The sequence below is a fragment of the Neophocaena asiaeorientalis genome, unplaced genomic scaffold (genome assembly GCF_003031525.2).
Source record: "Neophocaena asiaeorientalis asiaeorientalis breed wild unplaced genomic scaffold, Neophocaena_asiaeorientalis_V1.1 scaffold7, whole genome shotgun sequence".
In the NCBI taxonomy this organism is placed as follows: domain Eukaryota; kingdom Metazoa; phylum Chordata; class Mammalia; order Artiodactyla; family Phocoenidae; genus Neophocaena; species Neophocaena asiaeorientalis.
In genome coordinates this window covers 14,980,637-15,004,717 of record NW_020185337.1, presented here as the reverse complement: position 1 = coordinate 15,004,717, position 24,081 = coordinate 14,980,637, and the positions used below count along the sequence as shown (strand labels likewise).

Sequence of the window (24,081 nt, the reverse complement as noted above, 5' to 3'; positions counted from 1 at the left end):
CAGAATTTCTCAGGAGCAACATGACAGCACTCATCTTTTTTTCAGGGTACAGGTGAAAAAGTAGGAAAGAGAAAGTGGGTGTGCAATGGATGAGTATGGATCTTAACAAAATAAGTGCAGGTTTTTGCTGTTCTTTTCTATTCCAGCCCAGATAATTTGAGATATGTTCAAAGTATGCTGACTTTGGGAATGTAGATTTATATGCACAACTGTACTGAAATGAAAAAAGTCGTTTTAATCTTTGACAGGTATAGATTGCATTTATTATTGAAAAGAACTGCAAATATACTGTATTTTATATATACACATATATAAAATTATAATGAAATCACCTTAGTAATACATTAAAACACTGTTTTTTTCCCTCTGAAAATATTTTTAGTTCTGAGCCATCTGAAGATGAAGAGTCCCAAGGCCTTCCTACCATGGCAGGTAGAAATAATAATGATATTTCAGAATTGGAAGACCTTTCGGAATTGGAAGACCTTAAAGATGCTAAACTTCAGACCTTGAAGGAACTTTTTCCACAGAGAAGTGACAGTGATTTACTTAAGGTTATACCCCTTTATAGTAATTGGTTATTATAGTTGTATTGATGATTTAAATGTCTCTTATATCCAGTGCTGTATTTAGTGGATAGTCATTTTTCTAAAATACCTCATGTTTGAAGATAATTATTAACTTTAATATTTAATAAAGGCAAATGCCAGAGATTTACTTGTTGAGTCTCATAGTAGGTGAGGTTTATTCACCTATAAATAGTACAATCTGGGCTTCTCTGTATCTCACATAGGTTGTGAAGTTTTTTGTGTTTGAGTAGTTCTAAAATGGGGACAACCTTCCTCCCCCCACCTCTCACTAGAAACTCAGAAATGTCAGGAGGCTTTTTTTCTTTTTTTCCCCCCGAAATAACAAGGAGTTGCTGTTCACATTTAGTGCATGTGACCAGGGATGCTAAACACCCTACAATACTGAGGATAGTCCTGCATAACAGAAGAATTGCCTGCCAATAGCACCCTTGCCAAGAAATATTGATTGAACTATAGAAACAAAATAAGTGGCTGTAGTTGGACTGTTATAGGTATCTATGTCTTATTATAAGAGCAATTAAATACTCACCATTCCATTAAGTTTTAGATAGAGAATAAATCTCTGAAGGTTAGTAAATAGTTTATCCCTAGCTCTGCCACTTAGTAATTGAATGATCTTCGGAGAATCATTTAATTATGGGTGCATAGTTTTTTCGCCTTTGTATTTATCATCATCACCACCACCCACCCGCCCGACAATTCCCCTTCCCCAAGCTGAGGCATAGGAGGTACCGTATCTGTGTGGGCTTGGCAGGTAACTCTGAAGTGGTAGACATTGGCACATACCCTTTCTAAGAGGGGTAGCTGCTCCTTAGCTTCAGTAAGATATGACCATGTGAAATCAATGGTGGCCTGTTTTTATCGAATAATTCAGATTTTCAAATAAAGTGAAAAGACTGGATTTTTATTTGGTGTCGATCATCAATTTAACAGCTTTATTGAGATACAGTTTACATGCCGTAAAGATCACCTGTTTAAAGTGTATAATTTATTGGGTTTTAGCATATTCACAAAGTTGTGCAACCATCACCATAATCTAATTTTAGAACATCTTAATCATTCCAGAAAGAAACCTTGTACCTATTAGCAGTCACTCTCCATTTCCCTCCCCCAGTCCTAGACAACCACTAATTTCTGTCTTTATATATTTGCCTATTCTGGACATTTCATATAAGTGGGAACATAGAATGTGTGATCTTTTATGACTGACTTCTTGCACTTAGTATAAGGTTTTGAGGTTCTTTCATGTTGTATCGGTACTCATTCCTTTTTATGGTAACTAAAGAAAGACAAAACCAAAGATACCGTTCAGGTCAAGCAAAACATGTCTGAACCAAAAATGGTCCTAGGCCTGCTAGTTTGAACTCTTTAAGTGTAGATTATATTATTCCTTTGTTCTCTGGTATATTTAATATGAATCTTTTTTTCCCAGATCATTTTGATACCTTCTTACTGTTAGCTAAATGAAACTTTAACGGTATCTTGGGTCTACATTTTCCCCTTCTAGTAGCATAATTTGCCTCCCAAGGGGTTTTTTCCTAGAAAAAGAAGGAACGGATGTAGCCAGTAGTAGCAACACTTAAAAGTGTTGGAAAGAACTTTCAGCAGAATAAACATGATGGAGTAGTAAAATATTCAACATAAAGAAACAAATCTCAGTTTAAAAATACTTTAGCTTGATTGCCAATTTTTCAGGTAGTTCAAGGGGATTTATTTCCTATATAAACATTGATCTCTAATTTTATAATTAGTGGAAAAATAGGATTGATATCAATAAATGAACTTTGTATGTGTATTTCAGTAGTATCTGAAATCTTGGGAATTTAGCCTATCACTTGCTCAAAACAGCACTCTCTTGAAGTAATCTGGATTTCAAGTGATCTCCCATCATTTCAAAAGATTTAAAGGTGACATAGGTTACTCTACAGAGGCTTTTAGACCCACATAAAGTAATCTAGGAAGTTATAAAATATAAATTTAGTCCTAGGCTTGATAAGAATGTGCTTTGACTATTTTGAAAATGAGGAGGGGCTTGCAGGATATCTGAGGATCCGAGACAAGGAAAACTAGTATAGAAAAGAGCATTATCAATGTGTTTTGAGGCTATTTAATTTAATACAAAAATAGCTTATTTTAAAAAGTGAGATCTTTTTAAAACAAGTAGCTCATTGGAAATACAGGAAACTATAGCAAGAGAAAAATATGGGGTATTTAGTTTTTTCTGAAATCCAGAATGTTACAGAACAGTATAAAAAATAGTATTTTGAAACTTAATTATGTAAGCCATATATTAATATGTTCTTGAACAAATTCAAGCAATTTAATTTAGAGCAATTTAGAAATAGAGCAAATTTCAAGAGTCCTTTATCCCACTCAAGAAGTATTAGATTAAAAAAAAATTATGCCAGAATTGTGGTTTCTTTTAAATGTCTGTCAGTGTCTCTCTCTCTCTCCCTCCTTCCCTCCCTCTCTCCTCCCTCTCTCTTTCCCTCTCCTTCCGTTCCTTTCTCTCCCTCTCTCTTTCCTTCTCCTTCCCTTTCTCTCCCTCCCTCCCTCCCTCCCTCTCTCTCTCTCTCTCTCTCTCTCTCTCTCTCTCACACACACACACACACACACACACACACACACACAGTGCCTGAACTCACTCATAGGTAGGAAGTTTTTGAGACTTTAGTGCACAGCCTTGCAATTAAAATAACAAAACCTTGAATACACTGTACATAGACTATGTTTTATTTTTTGCTTTAAAGTGGTTATAAATAAATCTAATATATTTTAAGATATGCTTAGGTAAGTTCAGACCTTTTAGATAAACCAGATTTTCTGAAAATTTATCATAGGATTTAATGAACTTAAGCTAATATGTATGTATATTTCTCCACTCTGTATATTTAATATATTTGTTCTTCAATGTTTGGTAACTTAGTGAAATAATTCTTAAAGTATTATTTTTAAAACATTACTCTTTTCTCATTTTGTTAGTTAATTGAATCAACCAGCACTATGGATGGAGCAATTGCTGCTGCCTTGCTGATGTTTGGTGATGCAGGTATGCCTGACTTAGTTTCAAGCCATGCTGACTTAACTAGCTATATAATAAATATCTTCTCATTTTAATATTACTCTTTAATTTACCAAGCTCCTTCATGAATTCTTATAGGAACCTTAGGAGGTATTAACAGCTTCAGGGTTTTTAGATGAAAATTGTGAAGATTAAGAAGGTTTAAAAAAAAAAAGGTTAAGGGAATTACCTGAGGTCATACAGCTACTTGGGAACTGGATTTTCTAGGTTGATATGTTTTCCCCAAAAAAGGGAAGGGGGCAGTTTTTTCATTGGTAATTTTGCTTGTTTTCTGTAGATCAAATCTCATATCAGTGAAGTTTTGGGAGGTATGTGTTCTTTCTTAAGTGTCCTTGCTAATTGCATTATAGTTTTATTTTATTTTATTTTATTTTTGTGGTACGCGGGCCTCTCAGTGCTGTGGCCTCTCCCGTTGCGGAGCACAGGCTCCGGACGCGCAGGCTCAGAGGCCATGGCTCACGGGCCCAGCCACTCCGCGGCATGTGGGATCTTCCCGGAGCGAGGCACGAACCCGCGTCCCCTGCATCGGCAGGCGGACTCTCAGCTACTGCGCCACCAGGGAAGCCCCATTATAGTTTTATTTACATAAATCTGAGTCAGGAACATAATGTCTTAAGGAACGTCCTAGCTGGTAATCAGCATTCCTACATTTAGTAAATATTTACTCTGTAATCCAGGCTTAGAATACAAAAATAAATACATTTAAAGGAGCTTACATTATAAAAAACACCTCCAGTTTTTTTTTAGTAAACGCTATCTAGATTTTTTTTTTGTACATACCAAACAAGTAAAAATAACCTGTAATCTCACTACCAATAAAGTATTTAAGGAATGAAAGCAAACCTACACACTATTATACAACACACACACACACATTAGATTACAAAGTATGGTTATAGTATTGGTTTACATTTTAAGAAAAATCATTTGATGATTTACCATGGATAACTTGTCAGTGCAATCAGATTTATCTAATGAAAAAATGCCTCCATAACATTCCTCTGTGACTACTAATAAACAGTTAGTTTATTAACTGTTTCTCTGTTAATTCGCATTTATGGTTACATTATTTCATTAACTGTAGTACAAAAGTAAATAGCCTTGTAAGTAAATCTTTATGTTATTATTTCTATAGGCTAAACTTCAAACTAGGATGTTGAATCAAAGGGTATGCACATTTTAAAATTGAACATGCACTTCAATGTTAATTTTAAAAGTTCTGCCAATTTATGTGTCCATCGACAGTGTGAATGGACGCCCGTTTTCCTAAGTGGGTAGTTATACAAAAATAGAAAACACCATAATGTGTTCTCATGGGTCCATCATCTTTCTTGAACAATTACCTATCTCATATTTACCCCCCTAAATAGATTGTATTGGAGTGGATCCAAAGATGATGATATTTTATCCACATGGTCTCTCATTCATAACCAAATCATACAGTTCTTCCTTTTCCTTTACTTACTAGCTGTATAACCTTGGGCAGTGTTGCCTAACTTTTCTGTCTGTCTCCATTGCAGGAAAATAGTATGATAGTAGTATCAAACTCTTAGATTGTTATGAAGAAGTGATAAAGTTATTGTAAATTTCTTATAGTGAGTGGCACATAGTAAGTACATAGTACATGTTAGCATTTCTTTGTTCTTAAGGGCCATCTGATAATAGGAAATGGTACAGGAGAAGGTTGAGTGTGTCTTCATGACAGTATCTCTACTGTAGAAGTTCCTGAAAAATGGTAGGCTCAGTTAACATTTGTTGAGTTGCTAAATGCTTTGGGGCATTTTACATGTTCTTTCTTGTCTTCATAATATCTCAGTATTCCAGAATCTTTCCACTGAAAAATTTGTTGGATAACTTTATTCCACAGCAGTGTCTAACCTTTTTTCTCTTGAGCAATTTATGTCGTTCCACTTTATTCATTAATTTAACAGATATTTATTGTGCACCTACTACTGGATGCCAGATGCTATTTTAGGCACTGAGGGTACATGCCGAAACAAAATGGACAAAACCTCTGCCCTCATGGAGTTTACAGTCCTTATTAAGTTTGAACTTAAGCTGAGTTTTTTTAATTCTCATTCTTATACTAGACTTTGATATAATTTTTTTTTTTTAGTGTTAAGTGGCAAATTACAAGGAAAGAAAAAACCAGGTTTTTCTTGTTTTTTTTAAGTAAACTTCCATGCTTCCTCTTAGAATGGGCAGGATAGTCATATGTCAGTCATCCTTATCTTTAGAATAGAACACTTAGAGGTAATGTATAGAATGACAGCTTTGTCTCACCAACAAAAGGCCTGTAAGACATCTTGGACAGTTCCACAAATCTTGATGTTGAACATTGGTTTTACCACAAATTACAATCTTTTATAGACAGTGTCATCCTGCATGTTAAACAATAAGGGTATCTTTTTTGCATCACCTTCTGAAAGTTTTCATTTATGAATACTAAGTTATAAAAACAAAAATGTGTATCTGAAGCTTTACCCTGCTTTAAAAGGTAAAAATATGAATTTACTGATGTTGTCAGGAGTCTAGCTATTTCTTCCATTTCTCTATATATGTATGAGTAGGCAAAACATTTTTATGTGACTATCATCCTGTTATTTTTGCTGTTTTGTAACCTTCTTTATTTCTAAAAGTCTACTCAGTTCTTTGTAAAAGTGTATCCTGACTTGTCTAATAGCTTATTAATGGGCACTTAGATACTTAATTAAAAAATTTTTATGTACGCCTAAGCAAACATTCTCCCATCAGTTTTGTAAATAAATTCCTAGAAAAAGAATTGTTGGACTGAAAGAAACACACATCTAAAATTCGGAGATGTATTATTTAGACTACCTTCCAGAAAGAGTGTAACAGTTTATAATGTTTGGAAGTGGCTCTTTGCCCACAGTCTGCTACAACTGTCCTTTTAATCTTAGGATGAATAAAAAAAGGATACTTTATTTTACCTGTCTTTAGTTATTAATGAGGTTGACCATCTTTTCTCTTTTTTTTTCCTATTGAACTGCCTGTTTGTGTTCTTTGTTCATATTTTCTTTTTGCAGTTTCATGTTTTACTTTTTATTTTTAAATATTGAATTTAAGGAAAAAAATGTTTTTATTTGGGGTGTGAGGTACATGTCTAACCTACTTTTTTTCTTCCTGAAATTGATGATGGGTGCACCCCAAAAAAGGTGGGAACGTATGAGACACGTAATTGGGAAGTGGTATTTAACATGGAATATTAACTTGTTTTCTTTAGAGATATGCACAATTTTTGGTTAATAATTATAAATATATATGTAGGTAACTAAGCATTGTGTGCTCTTATGTAACCTTTTGTACTAAATTTTTAGTTATGTGTTTTCTCCCACATATATTTGCAGATTTATGTCTGTAGCCATTTTATATACATGTAAAAATTTGATGCCATATTATTAACCACAGAAAGATATATAAACAGATACTTAGGGCTGAAGAATTCTTTATTGACCAAGAAAAAGCTTTTGTTCTTTTTAAGAAAGGATTAAACATGTCTAGGTGACATGGCATAAATCATCTAGTTTGAAGCTTTTTTTCAGACTTTGAATATTAGGATATTACTAATGGTATTCACTTAACCCCAGCATATATAGATGATAGAATGGTGGTTATATTTTCTCCTTTTTAAAGTGGATGCTGGCAATTAGTTGGCATATGCAGAATGCACATTTACTTTATGAAACAAAGGGGGAAAAATTTAAGCATGCATACTTAAAGCATGTAATTACTATACACTGAAATGTTGATGGCATTCAGTTTTGTTATAGCCATATTATGAAATTTTCATGCTAACAGCTTAAAAGCTGTCATGTCTGTATTTATTTTCAATATTATATTTCTACAAGTTTTATTTCTAACTGCATAGTTAGGGTACTGATATAATTAATACTGAAATCTTAAACCTTTGTAAGCTTTCAGCAACTGCTTTCATACTAGCACTGCAGTATGTCTCTGGAATTTGCTCTCTGAAAGCGAAGGTACTGAAGAAGTATATGAATGTATACAAAGTAAAAATTACGCAACATAGCCTCTCCAGATCATGTAGATTGAGTTCTCTCAGTCATAACAGAATGTGCAGATTTCCTGTTACTGTCATACAGCCCTCTCTTGTGTTATACTTTCTTGTTTTTAGGTTAAGAGCATTAATCGCTTGAGCTCTCTGTATCTCAGTTCCTCCTAATTTGTAAAATGAGTTTATACTTACTTTGTAGGTTTCTTGTGGAAAGTAAATGAACAGCAGTTTATAAAAGTCCCCTGCAAAGCCTGGTACAATAGACCATTGTTGACAATTATCTGATGCTATTCAGATAAGCTGATGGGCTCAGTTTTTTTTTTTTTCACTACTGAACATTCAGGCATTGGGGAGAACCTCTTCCTACTATAGAATTACTTTCAATTTAAAGATGTGTATTTTTAGCATTAAATAATGTGATGGTTTACAAATAAGTACATTTTTACAGTGATTTCTACTTCTGAAAGACTGAAAAGAGGCTCTGTTTATTTTTCCTTCAATTCAGTTAACATTTATTGAATGTATGTCATATGTAGAAGAAATTACATTGGGCCTGATGTCAAGAGAACTGTCTACAAGTATATTCATTATAGTAACATTTTTGCCTTTGTTTTGCATTAATGATTCTTATAATATCTGTGCAAACTTTGAATGTCCTTCTCTGTTTTAGAAGGTGGTGGACCTAGGAAAAGAAAATTATCTTCTTCTTCAGAGCCATTTGAGGAAGATGAATTTAATGATGATCAATCTATGAAAAAGAAGAGATTGGATCAAGTGAGTTAATTTGAATTGCAACATCAAAATTAGTTGCTTAAGCACAGAATTTGTTGAGTCTGTGGACATACTAAAAATGCACCTCAGTGAATCAATCTTCTCTCTTACAACTAAGAAAATTTATGGTTGCAGCTCATTTGTGACTGGTTTTGCTTTCTTTTTAATTTATCCAGTGTTAGTTGCTTATTTCTGAGTTATAAAATTAACTTAAAAAATATTCTAGTGGTGTGGTAAAATACCTTTTGGGGAAAATATACTTTAAATTTTATTTCATAAAATTTAATAGATACATATGGTTGAACAACACTTACGTAAAACAGTTGTTACCAGTACCAGCACCATTTCATACTCCTCAGTGACAACTACTTATAATTCTTATAGATGACTCCTTTGATATTTAACTGCTTATCTAAAAATAATAGTGGTTATGCTTTTACTGGGTTATTCTAGTGTTCCATTAACTTTTACTTTATGGAGTAGATCTACTAAGAGGCCTCCCAGTGAATCTAGACATAGTCCTCCCTGTCTGTTTTCATAACAGCACAATTTCTTTTTGGTAATCAAAATCAAAATCAGTCACCCTCAACTAGCACAGTAACCTCCTCCTTTGCCTGTGATTTAGTGATGCATGAAGCCGTAAATAGCAGCTAGCAATGTGTACCCTAATTTAATGGGATAGTTGTTGTGTCCCTCCATAGAAGTATTCTTGCCTTGAGAACTAATAACGATAGGAAGTAAAAATTCTTTGAGTTTTAGGTGTGAGGAGCTACTAGTATAAGAGACTAGGCCCACGTTTCAGTTTACAGACCTACGTATAACGGCTGTAGAAGAAATAGCATCATATTGATTGCTGATTCAAAGCACTTACTTTGCTTGTTCATCTGTTGAACAGCATGTTAGCCTTGTAAGGTGTTATCAACAGGTTCACGTTCTGAATTTTCATTGTGATACCACTGTTCTGTATGCCAGCTCCTTCTAGGTATTGAGGCACATGGTGAGATCAGTGAATTCCATGAATTCCAGTGAAATTAGCTCCCCTGGGCAGAAACGTTGACCGTTGTATCACAGTGTACTGTGACTGAGTTAAGCTTTCTATATATCTGTATATGATGCATTAGTTTCCTAAGGACAGTGTAACAAAGGACCACAAACTGAGTGGCTTAAACAACAGAAATATATTGTCTCACAGTTCTGGAAGCTAGAAGTCCAAGATCAAGGCATCAGCAGGGTTGGTTCCTCCTAAAGGCTGTTCCATCCTTCTCTAACTCGCTGATTAGAGTTGGATTTGAGGGGATAGAAAATGAAGTTTTTGGAGAGCTAGAGTCCCACCCTGATGATCTAACCACAGAAGACTTGGAACAATTTGCTGCTGACGGCCATGTGGATGCAGATGATGATTTGCTGGCAGTCTTTGGTCTTCCTTGACTTGTAGATCTCTGCCTTATCTTCACAGTGTATGTTCCCTGTGTGCTTTTCCATCTCCAAATTTCCTCTTTTTATGGGGACACCGGTCATTGGATTAGGGGCCCACCCTAATGACCTCATTTTAACTTGATTACCTCAGTAATAGTTACCTTAGACCCTGTCTCCAAATGAGGTCATATTCTGAGGTACTGGGCATTATTCAACATAAGACTTTTAGAGGGACACAATTCAATCCATAACTGGTGTTGCCAAATCCAGGGGGGTAGGAAAGGCTAGTCCATACTCAGAGTAGATTTCTGTTACTGTCCCTTTCATGATGAAAGGGGTCGAATTTAATCAACTTGCCACCAGACAGTTGACTACATCTCCCAAGGAATGGTGCTGTCATGGGAACTCATTGTTGGCCTCTGCTTTGGCAGGTCAGGTACTCACCAGTAGCAGTAGCCAGATAAATGTTGGTGTGAGAAAGTCTTACCTTGTTGATCTGTGTGCAGAAACTTAGTCCATGTTGCCATGGCCGTTTGTATATAGACACATTGAGCGTGCATCCAAGTGCATCCAAGCATGCATCCAGTCTTATTTTGGTGTTCAAAGAATGAATCATCTTGTCCACGTGATCATTAAAAACTCCTATGCAATAGATACATTTGCCGAACATTCATATGGGATGCTCTTACCGTTACATTCTGTTCTCAGAAAAACTTCTAAGTCCAACCGTGTACCTCTTCCCCGATCTTCCACTCTTGTTCTTCTCCGTGGCTGTTGTCCATGGTATATCATTGATCTGTACCTCTAACCATCTTTTCTATACAAAATGGGCAGTAAGTTGTACTGCCTGAAGTTGTGTACAGTGCTGCCGTCTTCAATGGGATTATATTGTAAGCAGTTGTTCACATTCAGCTGGTTCTAACAGTTATGTAAACTCTGTAAAAGAAGTTCAAGATTTTTCTCCCACTTTATCTGATCATAAAGAATTCTGCAAAGTGCAGTAGATATTGGTTGAAGGAGGCTTTTTTTCTTCTGCCTCCAAAAACCACCTCTCTCATACAGTCTCGTGGTAAAAATGTGTTAGCAGCATTTATGGCTTACTATTTAAAGTGAACATTTAAGATACTAATTACTGTAATTGAAGGTGAGAATGCAGATATGGTTATAGAAGTTTAGAAGAGATTTAACATTGGAGCGGCCATTGCCACCATTTTAGAAGCCTGGAGTGATGTAACAAAAGAGTGTTTGCATTATGTACTGTGGAAACTTTTTCTTGACTTGATTTTTGATTTTGAAGAACTTGAACCTTCAGAGAAATATTTTAAAGTTCACAACAAGCTGTTGGTTTAGGAAAACAAGTTGGATTTGAGGGGATAGAAAATGAAGATGTAGACTTGGAACAATTTGCTGCTGAAGGCCATGTGGATGCAGATGATGATGACAGTGACAATGAAAATCAGAAGTTTACACCATGACAGATGAACAGTAAAGTTATCAGGCGTTTTAAATGTTGTTGAAAACAGTTTTACTGTTGACTTCAGCCTTTTCTTTACTGAAGATAGTGGCTTTAATGCTGAACATAGTAGGAGAGTTGTTCATGGCATCCAGTTGAATCTTGAACCTAACAGGCAGCTGTATTTGTTTTATTTTTTTCTTAAATATATATATTTTTAAATTTATTTATCTTATCCATTTGTTTTTTGGCTGCGTTGGGTCTTCATTGCTGCGCATGGGCTTTCTCTAGTTGTGGCGAGCCGAAGCTACCCTTCATTGCAGTGCGCAGGCTTCTCATTGTGGTCTCTTGTTGCAGTTGCAGAGCACGGACTATAGGCGTGCGAGCTTCAGTAGTTGTGGCACGTGGGCTCAGTAGTTGTGGCGCACAGGCTTAGTTGCTCCACAGCATGTGGGATCTTCCTGGACCAGGGCTTGAACCCGTGTCCCCTGCACTGGCAGGTGATTCTTAACCACTGTGCCACCAGGGAAGCCCCAGGCAGCTTTAATGTGAGAGGAGGAGGCTAGCAAATTTAGCAGACATTTATTGATTTTATTTATTTGTTTATTTTTAAGTTAATATTTATATTTTCAGCCATACAGCAGAGATAGCACAAGGACAGTGAGTCCCGCCTTTCCATAACTGTTCATTTTCAAATAACCGTTCATCTACCATTTCATAGTAACTCATAAGCTACAACTCTTCCAATGTTAACATCCCCAAGCAAACTTGAGTTCATATTTATTTTAGTATTTACATATTTCTTAACCATTTAACGTGTAAAATGCTACCCTTCTTTTAAGGTTTCTTCCTTTGTTTAAATGTGTCACTAATGAAGTTTTTGAATGTTATACCTCTAACACAATTTTTCTTAAACACGGTAGCTTTTATTTTCATCATTTTGCACGTGCAATAATTTTTGGAAATGGATGTGTCATGTTATAGCGAGACAGATTGTAGTTGTCAGCAGAAGAGGACAGGACCTTTCTTTGAAGCCATATGGGTCTCTGCCATGATTTTCCTGTTGGGGATTTCCAGAGACTTCAATACAACATCCTTATGAGCCACAGATTCTTTGGGAATCACTGCATTTACTTACTGGTCACAAAACCCAAGTAGCAAAGGACCTTGCACTGCACTCTGGACCTGCTACAGAGCCTTGTCTTAATCTGGGCCCCATTCCTGACAGACTTAAGGGCTCTTCATAAACTGATCAGAGCGGCACACACTGTACTGAAGTATATACATTGCCTCCAGGATCCAAAGAAGCCCACTGAAGTGTTGTGCCTCTCTCTCAGAGGCACCAGTGCCAGCCATTTGTCTTTTTTTTTTTTTTTTCCAGAGTGGAATTTGCAGCATGCTCCAGATTGGACCCCTGTATAATTCATGAAAGTGGTGGGCCCAGGATTTGAGGGTGGTTATTTTCTACTCTAGCATGCATGTTTCTTACTAAGGTCATCTAAAAATAGCCACTGCTTCCTGCTTATCAAGTCCAATCTGTGTGACGTCTTCAGTATAGAGGATCAAAGTGATATACTGTGGACTGTGCAAAACTATCGAAGTCCTTGAGTACTGTTTTATGAAAGAGAGATGGAGATTTACCATAGCTCTGAAAACAGTGAAGGTGTATCTATCACTGACCCTGCCCAGACAAAAGCAGATTGCTTCTACTAGTCTTCTCTAATTACTGCTAGAGTAATAGTCTCATAGTTATATTGATTTTCTCTAGTAAAATTAGCAGCTGGTATAGCAGCTACAGTTGGGGTCGTCACCTGTTTGTTTATGATAATCTAAACTAATTCTCTGTGACCCATTCAGCTTTTGTATAGGCCACGGAGGCACATTACCCTGAGATCTGGGATGATGGAGTCAGTCTCTGCAGTTACCTCAGAAATATGGTGTTGCTGCTGCTGCTTCTTCAGAGGGACAATGCTAGTGCCTTAGATTTGGTATTTTCTACAATCATGGCCCTTAGTCCATGGGTCAAGGAGCTAATGTGGGATTTCTGGCAGTGACAAATTTGTCAGTTGCAACTTTGCATTCTGAAACCAGAAAAATAACCACAGGATTGATTCATAACCCCTGGACCCACTAAGACGATTTGAGCTCAAAGGTTATGTATCACCTGGCTTCTGTAAAGCTCGAGCATAACCACTGAACTGCATAGGTATTTTCAGTCACCAGGTGTTAGCAGAGCTGATAGAAGTGTGGGATCCGAGAGCAAAGAGCAAATCGGCACACGACCTACTGAATGTTTAATTTGTGCTGTCACATATTTAATTCCCAAAAGATATTTACTGTTTTCCAAATATTTTAACTTTTTTTCTTCAGGTGAAATTCACATAGCATAAAATTAACCATTAAAAATTCAGCGGCATTTAGTACATTCACAGTGTTGTACAACTACCACTCCTATCTAGTCCCAAAACATTTTTATCACTCAGTAATAGCATGCTGTATTTTTTAAGTAGTTTCTCCCCATTCTCTTCTCCCCCTAGCCCCTGCCAACCACCAGTCAGTTTTTTCTGTCTCTGGATTTACCTATTCTGAGTATTTCATATACATGTCATCATAAAATATATGACCTTTTGTGTCTAGCTTCTTTCACTTAGCTTGATATTTTTGAGGTTCATCCATGTTGTAGCATGTGTCAGTACTTCATTCCTTTTTTTAGGGCTGAATAATATTCAGTTTTATGTGCATACTACAATTTGTTTATTCATACTTTGATGACGTTTGACTCATTTCAACTCATGAATGTGCTATGTGAATGACTAAAGTTTAGGAAACACTTAGGTAATGGAAAAACACTGATCCAGGGTTAGACACCTAAGTTTCTATTTGTACCTCAGCTGGCTATTATCCATCTGTGACCTTTAAAAGGATTGTTCTTCGAGTTTCAGTGTCTTCATCTGCAAAGCAAGGTTGGCGGTATGAATTTTTGATGGCTTTGAAATGCTTTCTCCAAATATTAATGTTTTATTATTCCCCTGCTCAAAATCCTCTTGCTTTCTGAATAAAGACTGACCTCAGTTTGGCACTCCAGACCTTTAAGCAATATTAGCGCTGGTCTAATTTTTAAGCTTTATAGCATATCCACGGTCTCTGTGCTCCAGCCGACACAGGCCACTTACTATTACAAAAACACATCAGTTTTCTTCTTCCTACTCCTAACTTACATACCATCTTACGTCTCTGTTGTGTGGAACTTCATCTTATTCCTGTGTGCAAGAAAGGTATCGCTCACAATTTAGATATTTCTCTCTTAGTGAAAGAAAAAAATAGTATTGTTGTTGGATAAGAATGGAGGTAAAAGAGAAAGTATGAAACCGTGCTTTTCTCTCATGTTTGTATAGCTTCTGGTACAGTATCTTAGCAAAGTAGATAAATGCTTTTAGATTGACTAAAATGCAAGATTTTTCTTATATATAAACCCAAGGAATCTTTTTTTGTTTAAATGTGGGATTTTAACCAGTTTCTTCAAATGAAGTTAAGTGACAGAGGAAAGAGATAGTGTGTATGAGTAGCCACAGTTCCCAAATTAATGTTTAATTTATATATTATTTAGTTTTGTATAAGTTTCTTTGTCATTGTGTCACTTTTGTTGTGACTGAGCAGTTAATATTTAAACCATTCAAGACTGAAGTAAAAGTAAACTTTTTTTCTCTCAGTATTTGAAATTTGTAGAGGATATGAAATTGTCAGCACGGATGAGGTGTTTTGGTTTGGTTTGGTTCGGTTCGGTTCGGTTCGGTTTTTGCCATTAGCTTGGAGAGACTTCAGTATACCTGAATTATTTCGAGTTAGTTTGAGGATCATTCTAGTTGTTTTAGCAGATTTAGCTTATTTTGAGCATTGTATGAGTGAAGTGTGAGTTATTGGATATGTAGTCAGTGTCTTTTGAGTGATCTTAAACCAGTAATATTTTTTATCCTTAAGATATAAATTTGTCAGTTTTCACATGAACAAAAAGAAACATTTTTGGATTCTTCTTGATCGAATGTGAAAACTTCCAAATCAAGTCAAAATACAAATGTGATTGTCTTAAGACTGTTGTTATTGATGATATCTTAAATTGGTTCTCTTTTTTACCTCCCCTTTAGGGAGAGGAGTCAAATGAGTCTGCAGAATCTAGCAGTAATTGGGAAAAACAGGAAAGTATTGTGTTGAAATTGCAAAAGGAATTTCCCAATTTTGATAAAGAGGTGAGTAGTCATGTGCAGAAATTTAATCAGTATGTACTAAATGTTTGTATTACAAAATAAGTCTTTTGAGATCAACCATGTGAAAAGCTTAGGGTGAGTTTTGCACCGTTCTGGTTAAATATTCTTATTTATCAATATTATAAAATATCTTTGTACTGCTAGTTTACATTATTTATTTACCTTATTTGCTAACTATAGTATCAGCATTATAATGGTAACATCATGTAATCATAACAAACATAACTGTAGTAACAACTGTCATCTCATATAAAATGCAGATCCTCTACAAAGCCATCTATAATCCCAAGTCACTTGTTTTAGCTTTCTTCATATTCTCATCCTTTAAATTTTTCATGAAGAATTTTAAAGTGTAATACTATATTTCAGTGTCTTAATAAGCTTTGGTGTATTTGGTAGATAGTAAAAATACTTTCAGGGTCAGTAAAGACCCATGCCAAGCATGCCAGTGCTAAAAATGCCTGTGTTTAATCACCTTATTGTACTTGAAAACACATTATTTGTTTAACATTGGGAATACATTTACACTTGTATTGATTTATTCAGGTATATATACAGGTAGTATATCTGCTAAATTCTGATGAGCTGAATGCAAAGTCTTGTTGCTATACTGGTTCTTTGCATATGTTCAAATTACATGTTTTGAAGTTGGCAGTTTATAAAAGCCTAGCTGCATGTTGCAGTTTAACTGAGCAAACATTTTTTCATACTCTAGTGTTTAGAGCACTTCATAGCAAGAGTAGAAATTGCAAAAACTATCAAGCTTCCTTCCCTTTGAAGCAATTTACGAAAGTGAAATTAAATATACAGAAAGCATTTGTAAAGCAACATAAAAACAAGTGTGAAATAATCAGATATGAATTCTATTAAGTTTTCAGGTGATTTACTTATTTTTAAAAGAGCATAAAAGTTTTCAATAAGTTGTTAACTTTAGATTTTTAATAAAAAGATCAATGACTTATTTCTAGGAATTAAGGGAAGTGCTCAAGGAACATGAATGGATGTACACAGAGGCTTTAGAATCCTTAAAAGTGTTTGCGGAAGACCAAGGTAATTATCTGTTCTATGTCATTACAGAAAATTCATACTTCCCAATATATTATATCTTAGTATATAAGAAAATAGTAAACCTATTAGCTAATAACCAGAGAATGGGATTGCACGAGATGTTAGAAACCAGTTCCCAAATGTTTTGGCCTGTTCTTTACTGCAGTGTAGAATGAAACAATAAACATTTTTTTCTATTTGGCTAACTTTTTTTTGATAGTTAAGTCCACTTATAAACTACCATGTTTTATTAAGTACAAAAGAAACATTTTTTTTTTTTACATTTTGACAGCTCTTAGGAAAGGTCTTACAATTGCTGGTGCCTTATAATCACTATAACGTAGATGTCCTAGCCTGCACTTACATGAATAGCAAAAGCACCAGTATCAGAAACTTATAAGATGGTTATCACTGGCATGGAAGAAAGTCCCTGATCCCATAGTGGAACATTTTTAACGTTAGGCACCAAAGGGCAGAGAAGTAGTGGGGAGGAGTTGAATCACACATGTTTAGCAACATCCTTAAGAAGGCCAGCTTTTTAAAAGGCCAACACAATGGCTTTAGGTTTTTTGTTGTTTTTGTCTGTTTTTAATGAATTATTTTAGGAAATGCTACACAACAAATGCTCTCGATGGCACAGAGAATGATACCAGTGTGTGGAGAAAAGAAAACCACCAATATTACCAATTCTGAGTCTGAAAAAAGATTCAGAAGGGAAAGATTATGAATGTGAAGAAATGTGAAGAATATTCAATTTATTTTGCTTATTTTTTAATATGTGTACAAGAATGAATGTATGATAATATGCAAGTCTAAAAGCTCTTGGACTGAGTAAAACATAAACATTCTAAATAACAAAATACTGTGTTATAGAGTAACTGTTCGTATTTCTTACTAGTACATAAAATAAGTGTACCTTCGATCACAGGCATCTTAGAAATCCATGGAATATGATAGCGTACTCAGTGATAAAGTAGTGGTGCTTTTTAATAACATATTTAAATGATTTTTGGTAATGATGAACCTAGAATAGTGGGGATGGGTGTTGGAAAAATTAGTCATATTATGGATAGTTTTAATTTAGGATGAGCATTATTTTTGCTACACCCATCAGTTTTGGCCTGGGGGTGTGGCTGCTAAATAACATCTGGGACATCTTATGTCTATGCAGCTGCCATTTATATTCTCAGGATCTTTGATAGAAAATGAGGATTTATATTTAATTCGTTTAAAAAAGTTGTCACCTATTTTTGAAACTATTTCAATTCATTGTATAACTTCAAATTCTACTTCAGTATTTCTCTTTAAAATATATCAAGATTTAACAATAAATTATAGTTGAATTCTGTATTAAAAGAAGCATGAATACTTGTATAAATCATTTTCTTGAAGTTTTATTTAATTTTATCTTTAATGTAGTTATTTAATTTATATTAATTTATATTTAATTTATATCTTTCTAATGTAGTTATTTTTGTCTTTGTACACAGATATGCAATATGCTTCACCAAGTGAGTTTCCAAATGGAAAAGAAGTTTCTTCAAGGAGTCAAAATTATCCTAAAAACGCAGCTAAAACAAAACTGAAACAGAAATGTTCCATGAAACCACAAAATGGTTTTAACAAGAAACGAAAAAAAACTGTATTTAATCCTAAAAGAGTTATTGAAGACTCTGAATATGATTCAGGTTCTGATGTCGGTAGTTCATTAGACGAGGACTATAGTAGTGGTGAAGAAGTGATGGAGGATGGCTATAAAGGTAAAATTCTTCACTTCCTTCAAGATGCTTCAATTGGTGAACTTACTTTGATTCCTCAGTGTTCTCAGAAAAAGGCTCAGAAGATAACAGAACTCCGGCCCTTTAATAGTTGGGAAGCTCTGGTAAGGCTACATTCTTTTGTTTTCCCCTGTGTGTGTGTATTTAATTCACAGTACCGTTTATAGTCAAGGTATCTTCAGCCCAGGGAAGCATAGATGGGTGGCCTTATCCTGTGTAGAGTCAAACATTACTTTCATTCTAAGCCAATAGTATTTCAAATAGTGTCATATGACCTAATTTTGAATGAATTAAGGGGTGATTTTCCTGAAAATCCCCAAGCTGATTGGCTGGGCATACTGTCACTCATTCTTTTGCATAGAAACTTGGTTCGTTTCACTGCAGAAGAAGAAATTAGAGCTTACATTTAGGAAGGAGTTGTTTGCTAGCCTGTTCTGATCTGTTACTACTGAGACACAATGCAGAAAGCAAGAATGTGGCGGAAGTTTTACTACAACTTCTTGAAGAGCAATAGCAACGTCCAGGGGAGCTCCATGATTTAAAATGCCAGCCTAAGTGTTTTATGCTTCACCACAAAGAAGCAATTGTTTATTTTATTTTTCTTTTAAAAGTGACAGCTCAATCTCTAACATGTTTTTCTTGGTTAAACAATACGGCCATTTTATGGAATGTAGCAGGCTGCAGCGTTTTTAATTGGAAAGATAGAAAAGTGTGTGGAAGCCTAGAATTCAAGCGTTAGGTGAAGGGAAGGCATAAGCACTGGTAAGTACACTTTGCATGATCATTTTCTGGAATTTCATTTCCTGTAAACAAGTTTTATCTAAAATACCTGTATTTTGAGTTTCATAAATGTCAGCAGTCAGCAAATCTTATTCATACAGAGAAATGTAAGAACTCTGTCTTTTAAAGTTTGCTTCATATTGTGAAAATGGGGGCTTTTATAGCATGGATTCTAAACAGGCCCTCCTGTGAAAGCAGTATGGATGATTTTTTACAGCTTTAGAATGTGAAGTCACATCAATCGTGACTCTTGATGTTTTATGAATTTTTAGGAAGTTTTATTCCCTAACTTAGGGAGTAAAGTTGCTTTGTGATTAATCTTATACTTGGGACAAATCTATGTGAACTGAACCTAAGTTCCCTTGATGAGTATCTTGAAGTGGCATGGTGGGAAGGTCCCTGAACAATGGTTGTAAATAGCATTTTCTAAAAAATTAAAATATTTGAAAAATATAGAAACAACATTACTAGTATTTCATGGCTTTAAAAATAAATAAATAAAGATATTCGTTTTGCCTAAAGCCTTTGCTTTTCCAGAGAACATCTGTCAAAGCAGGCCCTTTCAAAACTTGTTCGGCTTTGCCTAAGTGATTTATTTGTTAAAGTATTTGCTGAAGGGCGTTCTTGTTCTTGTCTTCATTTTCTTCTTTCTTTTAATCTTTAATGGCCTCCTGTGTCATTACAGAGTTGGGTTGCTCGGGCTCGTTGGGATTCTAATTTACTTCATAAGGAATGCAGTTATCTGCACCAGTGTGTTTAGTCAGTGTGACTACTTGCCCACGTATCTTATAGTAAAAAGTGAATTATACCAGAGTTATATGTGCCAGATGCTTTTAAAAATATTCAGTAACTTAACATGTAGAAAGCAGATTTCCCCTACTAATTAATTGGCATAGTTTAAATTAGTCTTGACATGAATTTGGAGATTATGCATTATCTACTTAAAACTCCTATAGCATCTTGCCCTCTTTCTGAAAGTTGAATAGAGACTATTTTTGCTAGCCATTCATCTAAATGTTGATTATTTTATGTAACAGTTAAAAAGTAAACTTGCCACTTGAGTTTAACGAATACAGGGCTTAGCTATTCTGAAAAAGTTAGTAAACACAAGTTCCTGGAAATGAACAGTTTAGCAAGTCAGTGTATGAGTTTTGAGTTTTAATTTGTTTAGAACTTTCAGCTTCTACTTTCATTTACTTTAGAATTTTGAATATGACTGATTTAAAGATCAATTTAATGTCTTAAAATCATCAAAGGAAAGGTCAATATTATGTACATTTTGTTAAAAAAAATTATATAATTAACTCCTTCCCTATTAATCAGAGAGGCTTGCTAATGTACCTGTGAACTACTTCAAAAATAAAAGAAAAAGCATTTACTTTTGTCTTCATAGCTGTTTTTAGAAATTCTTAAGAGAATTAATTGAAATTTTGTTCCTCAGTCATACTTTAATGAAAATTACAAGGCATTATATATTAAAAACAATGTGCAGATGTCTAGTAAACTCTTAACATTATTGTTGAATCTTTTTAGTTTAGTCTTCAGGATTGGGGAATTTGGCAGAACTTTAAAACTCATTAATATTTCATTACAGTGCATACTGAGCCAACAAATCAAAGTAAACACATATTTTAATTATGATTTTTTGCTAAAACAGAAGTCTCCATAACATTGATAGGTTAAATGTAATCATTGGTATTTCATTGTGTTATTTTATTATAAAATTAATTTGAATGTGAAAATTATTTTAGCAGTGCCTTTTAAAACAGAAGTTGAAAAGTTGTACATTATGATTATGACTTTATTGTCAAAGAATTACACTTTTAGAAAATTTAAATGTTCAGATATTCTAGTCACCCTTATTTTATTTACATGAGGAAAATTTGATTATTTAACGAAATAAGTTCTTTATGTTAAGGGTATTTATGTTTGCAGCTTTATACCCTTTTTAAAAATCAAAATCTAAATAGTGTTTGTCAGATTTTCTTCACAATTTTTCCATTTCTCTTATTTTTCTGCTTCATAGCAGTAAAGTATGTGCTTATGGTAAGAAATCACATCATTAAATCATGTAGACTTTGGAAACAAAGCCAGCCAAAATGTCATTAGTTTAAAAATGTGTACTGTTAATGTGCTAAAATTGGGGGTTTTATTACCAAATTTCACACGTTTGATGGCATCAGTTCACCAACCACTTAATGAATTTTTATCTAACTTCGTGCAAAATAGGGTGGCGATGCTATTACGTCTATTATAATCTTATTATGTTGCATCTTTGTACTTTAATCAGAATCGTAGTGTATACTGATCAAATCAAGATTCATGAATAGCTCATTCATAAATAGCTCAATCTAAAAATTTTTCGTATATGCATTTAGTTCCTTAACATTTAGATCAGCATAAATGCAGTTTTATTTGATTGTTAACCAGGCAACCCGGGTTTACCTCATGTGGAAACATTACTCGTCATTGTGCTGCTCCCATCCACTAGTGACTTAGAGCACAGGTTTTCTTTTTTGCTTTATTGTAAAATGGCTGTCTAAATTTGTGACTCGAAGAATTGTAATGCATACTACTTCCTGATAGGGTGGCTTCAGTAAAGTGTGTGATTACTGTATTCAGGCTTTGTTTTCATTTTTGTTAAGTTTGATAAATATTTATTTTAAAATTATAAATGCATTTTGAGTACTTTGTAGGCTTCTCCCAGGTATTTATAGTATTTAAGACTCCTCTCCTCAATAATGTTACTTCTTAGGTGGGGAATTAAATCTGCTTTTAAACGATTTCCCCCTTCCTATAGAAATGCAAAATTATTTGTACTGTAAGAGTGACACATGGTGGCAAGAGATAGGTACTTCAGTCTGTGAGTGATTTAAAAAGATAAAGACCTTAAAGTAATAACTTGACTTTAATCAAAGAGATTAGTTATCAGGGCCATGTTGATGTTCTTTTTTCATGTAATTATCCAGTTAAGTAGCAATTACTTTTTTTCTCTTTTTTTCCCTCTGAGAAAATAGCTTTATCATTTTTTTGAAGAACGATTTGTTTTCTTTGTCTAAAATTGAAACAGTATATGCGAGAACAAAGAAGAAAATCAAGTTTAGCCAAAATTCTACCAAAGATACTTCCCACTTAAGACTTTATTGACCATCCATCTGTTTATGAATATGTTTGTATATTTCATATTATGTAATGAGGATCGTATTTGCTGTGCTAATCAACAACTTTAGATTTACTAGTGGATCCTGCATTTACAGAGTACTTTGTATTTCTTAGGTCTTGTTTTAGTGAAGCTAAGTAACTTACAGGATTGTTAAATGCTTTTTGTCTTCAGCAAGCAGTAACATAACAGTAGAGTGTTCTTACACCTTTCCTTAGGGGCAGACACCCATTTTCCCTGCCCCCCACACACCTAATAAAAGTGTTTTGGAATTAAATGTTGGGCTTTTTTAAATGTTTTTATTTTTTTATTATTTATGCGTGTATTTAGATCAAGTTAAAAAATTCTACAGGCTTGTTCTCCCTGAAAATCCATATCCATCCCCTTCTCCAGCCTATTTCCTGTACTACAGATAACTGCTTCTACATCTTCTGTCTGATTCTTATCACTTCCATATCTAGGAATATAAAGATAATGCTTTTTAAAAATTTTTCAGTTGCAGGCCTTATCTTTTGACATGACATAGACATTATAGCATTGTGGTAGGATTAGCTCTCTTCTCACTGTCTGTCTCACTTCACATGCCCATTTCCCATTCCCCAGTCCTATCAATATGTTAATAATGCGGTAATTTTGAAAATCATTTTTTAGTATCTACATTGTTAGACTATGCAAATGCCTTTTATAGCTGAGCCATGTAATATACTACATGATTACTTTTTTTCCTTGCTCAGCATTTTGTTTTCCCTACTTACTAGTTGTCTTGGTTTTTCTGTTTTCTTAGTTTTGTATATACTTACTACTTCGGCTCTAAATTCTTCCCTAATTGTCTAAATTTCCCCTCAGTTTTTAGACACTTCATATATTTTGTCAGTTTCATCTTCTTGAAAAAGTCTCTTCTGGAGTCTTATGACCAGGGGGAACATAAGCTGTAGGGGAACAGCTGTGATATTGGAATTTCATTTCCCCAACATCCTGAGGAATGTTGTTTTTCTCTCTGTTGGTTCTCTTGTTTCGGAATTCCATTCATGCCTCTTTATTTATTCCCTTGGTTTTGTAAATACCATAAGTGAGGGTGAGTAAATAATATAGTGGAGCTAGATGGCCTGGTTTTGAATCCCAATTCTGACATTTTCTAGCAACTTACACGACCTTAAGCAAGTTCTTTCTCTGTTCCTGTATTTCTTCTTCTCTAAGTGGGGTGTAATTATGATACTGACCTCTGGAGAAGGCTAAGGATTAAATAAAGTTAAGTGCCCATTCAATTGTCTGTCTCTTAAAAAATGTTAGCTGCAGATATCCACAATATTTTGGGTTGGAAGTTTTGTATATATTATTAGTGAAATGTTAAGAAACAATTATAGTTTTCTGCTCTCCCCCAATATCAGTTCTAGTCATATTGAGTCAAACTTCTTTGGATCAAATCATTTTTCTCTCTCTCTCTTTTTTTAACCCCCTCTGTGCTTTTAAACAGATTTATGACTGGTCACATTACCCACAATATATTAAGACACATTTTTCAGCCTCCCTTTGGTAATTTGACAAATTCCTGTCCAGTGAGATGTAAGCAGAAGTATACCACGATTTTGGGAAGGCGTCCTTAAAGGATCTCTTCTTCCTGTTGGTTGAGATGTCAATGGGATGAGGACTCACATGTTGAGGATATTGAAGCAACAAAGTAGAAGAATTCTTTTTTTTTTTTTTTT

The 24,081-nt window shown here is 34.6% G+C and overlaps 1 protein-coding gene across 5 annotated transcripts in view; it reads left to right on the top strand.

The window, feature by feature from the left end:
• Nucleotides 1–24,081, top strand: part of SMARCAD1 (SNF2 related chromatin remodeling ATPase with DExD box 1) — a 71,014-nt gene that overhangs the window by 23,255 nt on the left and 23,678 nt on the right. For 3 of the 5 annotated variants that reach the window (XM_024736169.1, XM_024736170.1, XM_024736172.1), the window contains exons 4-9: nucleotides 383–554; nucleotides 3,573–3,639; nucleotides 8,379–8,482; nucleotides 15,491–15,592; nucleotides 16,579–16,660; nucleotides 18,148–18,539. In XM_024736169.1, the coding sequence (XP_024591937.1) occupies nucleotides 383–554; nucleotides 3,573–3,639; nucleotides 8,379–8,482; nucleotides 15,491–15,592; nucleotides 16,579–16,660; nucleotides 18,148–18,539 (919 nt within the window). Of the gene's footprint in view, nucleotides 1–382; nucleotides 555–3,572; nucleotides 3,640–8,378; nucleotides 8,483–15,490; nucleotides 15,593–16,578; nucleotides 16,661–18,147; nucleotides 18,540–19,095; nucleotides 19,198–24,081 lie in introns of those variants that run through there. The other 2 variants (XM_024736171.1, XM_024736173.1) reach the window with 2 other exon arrangements.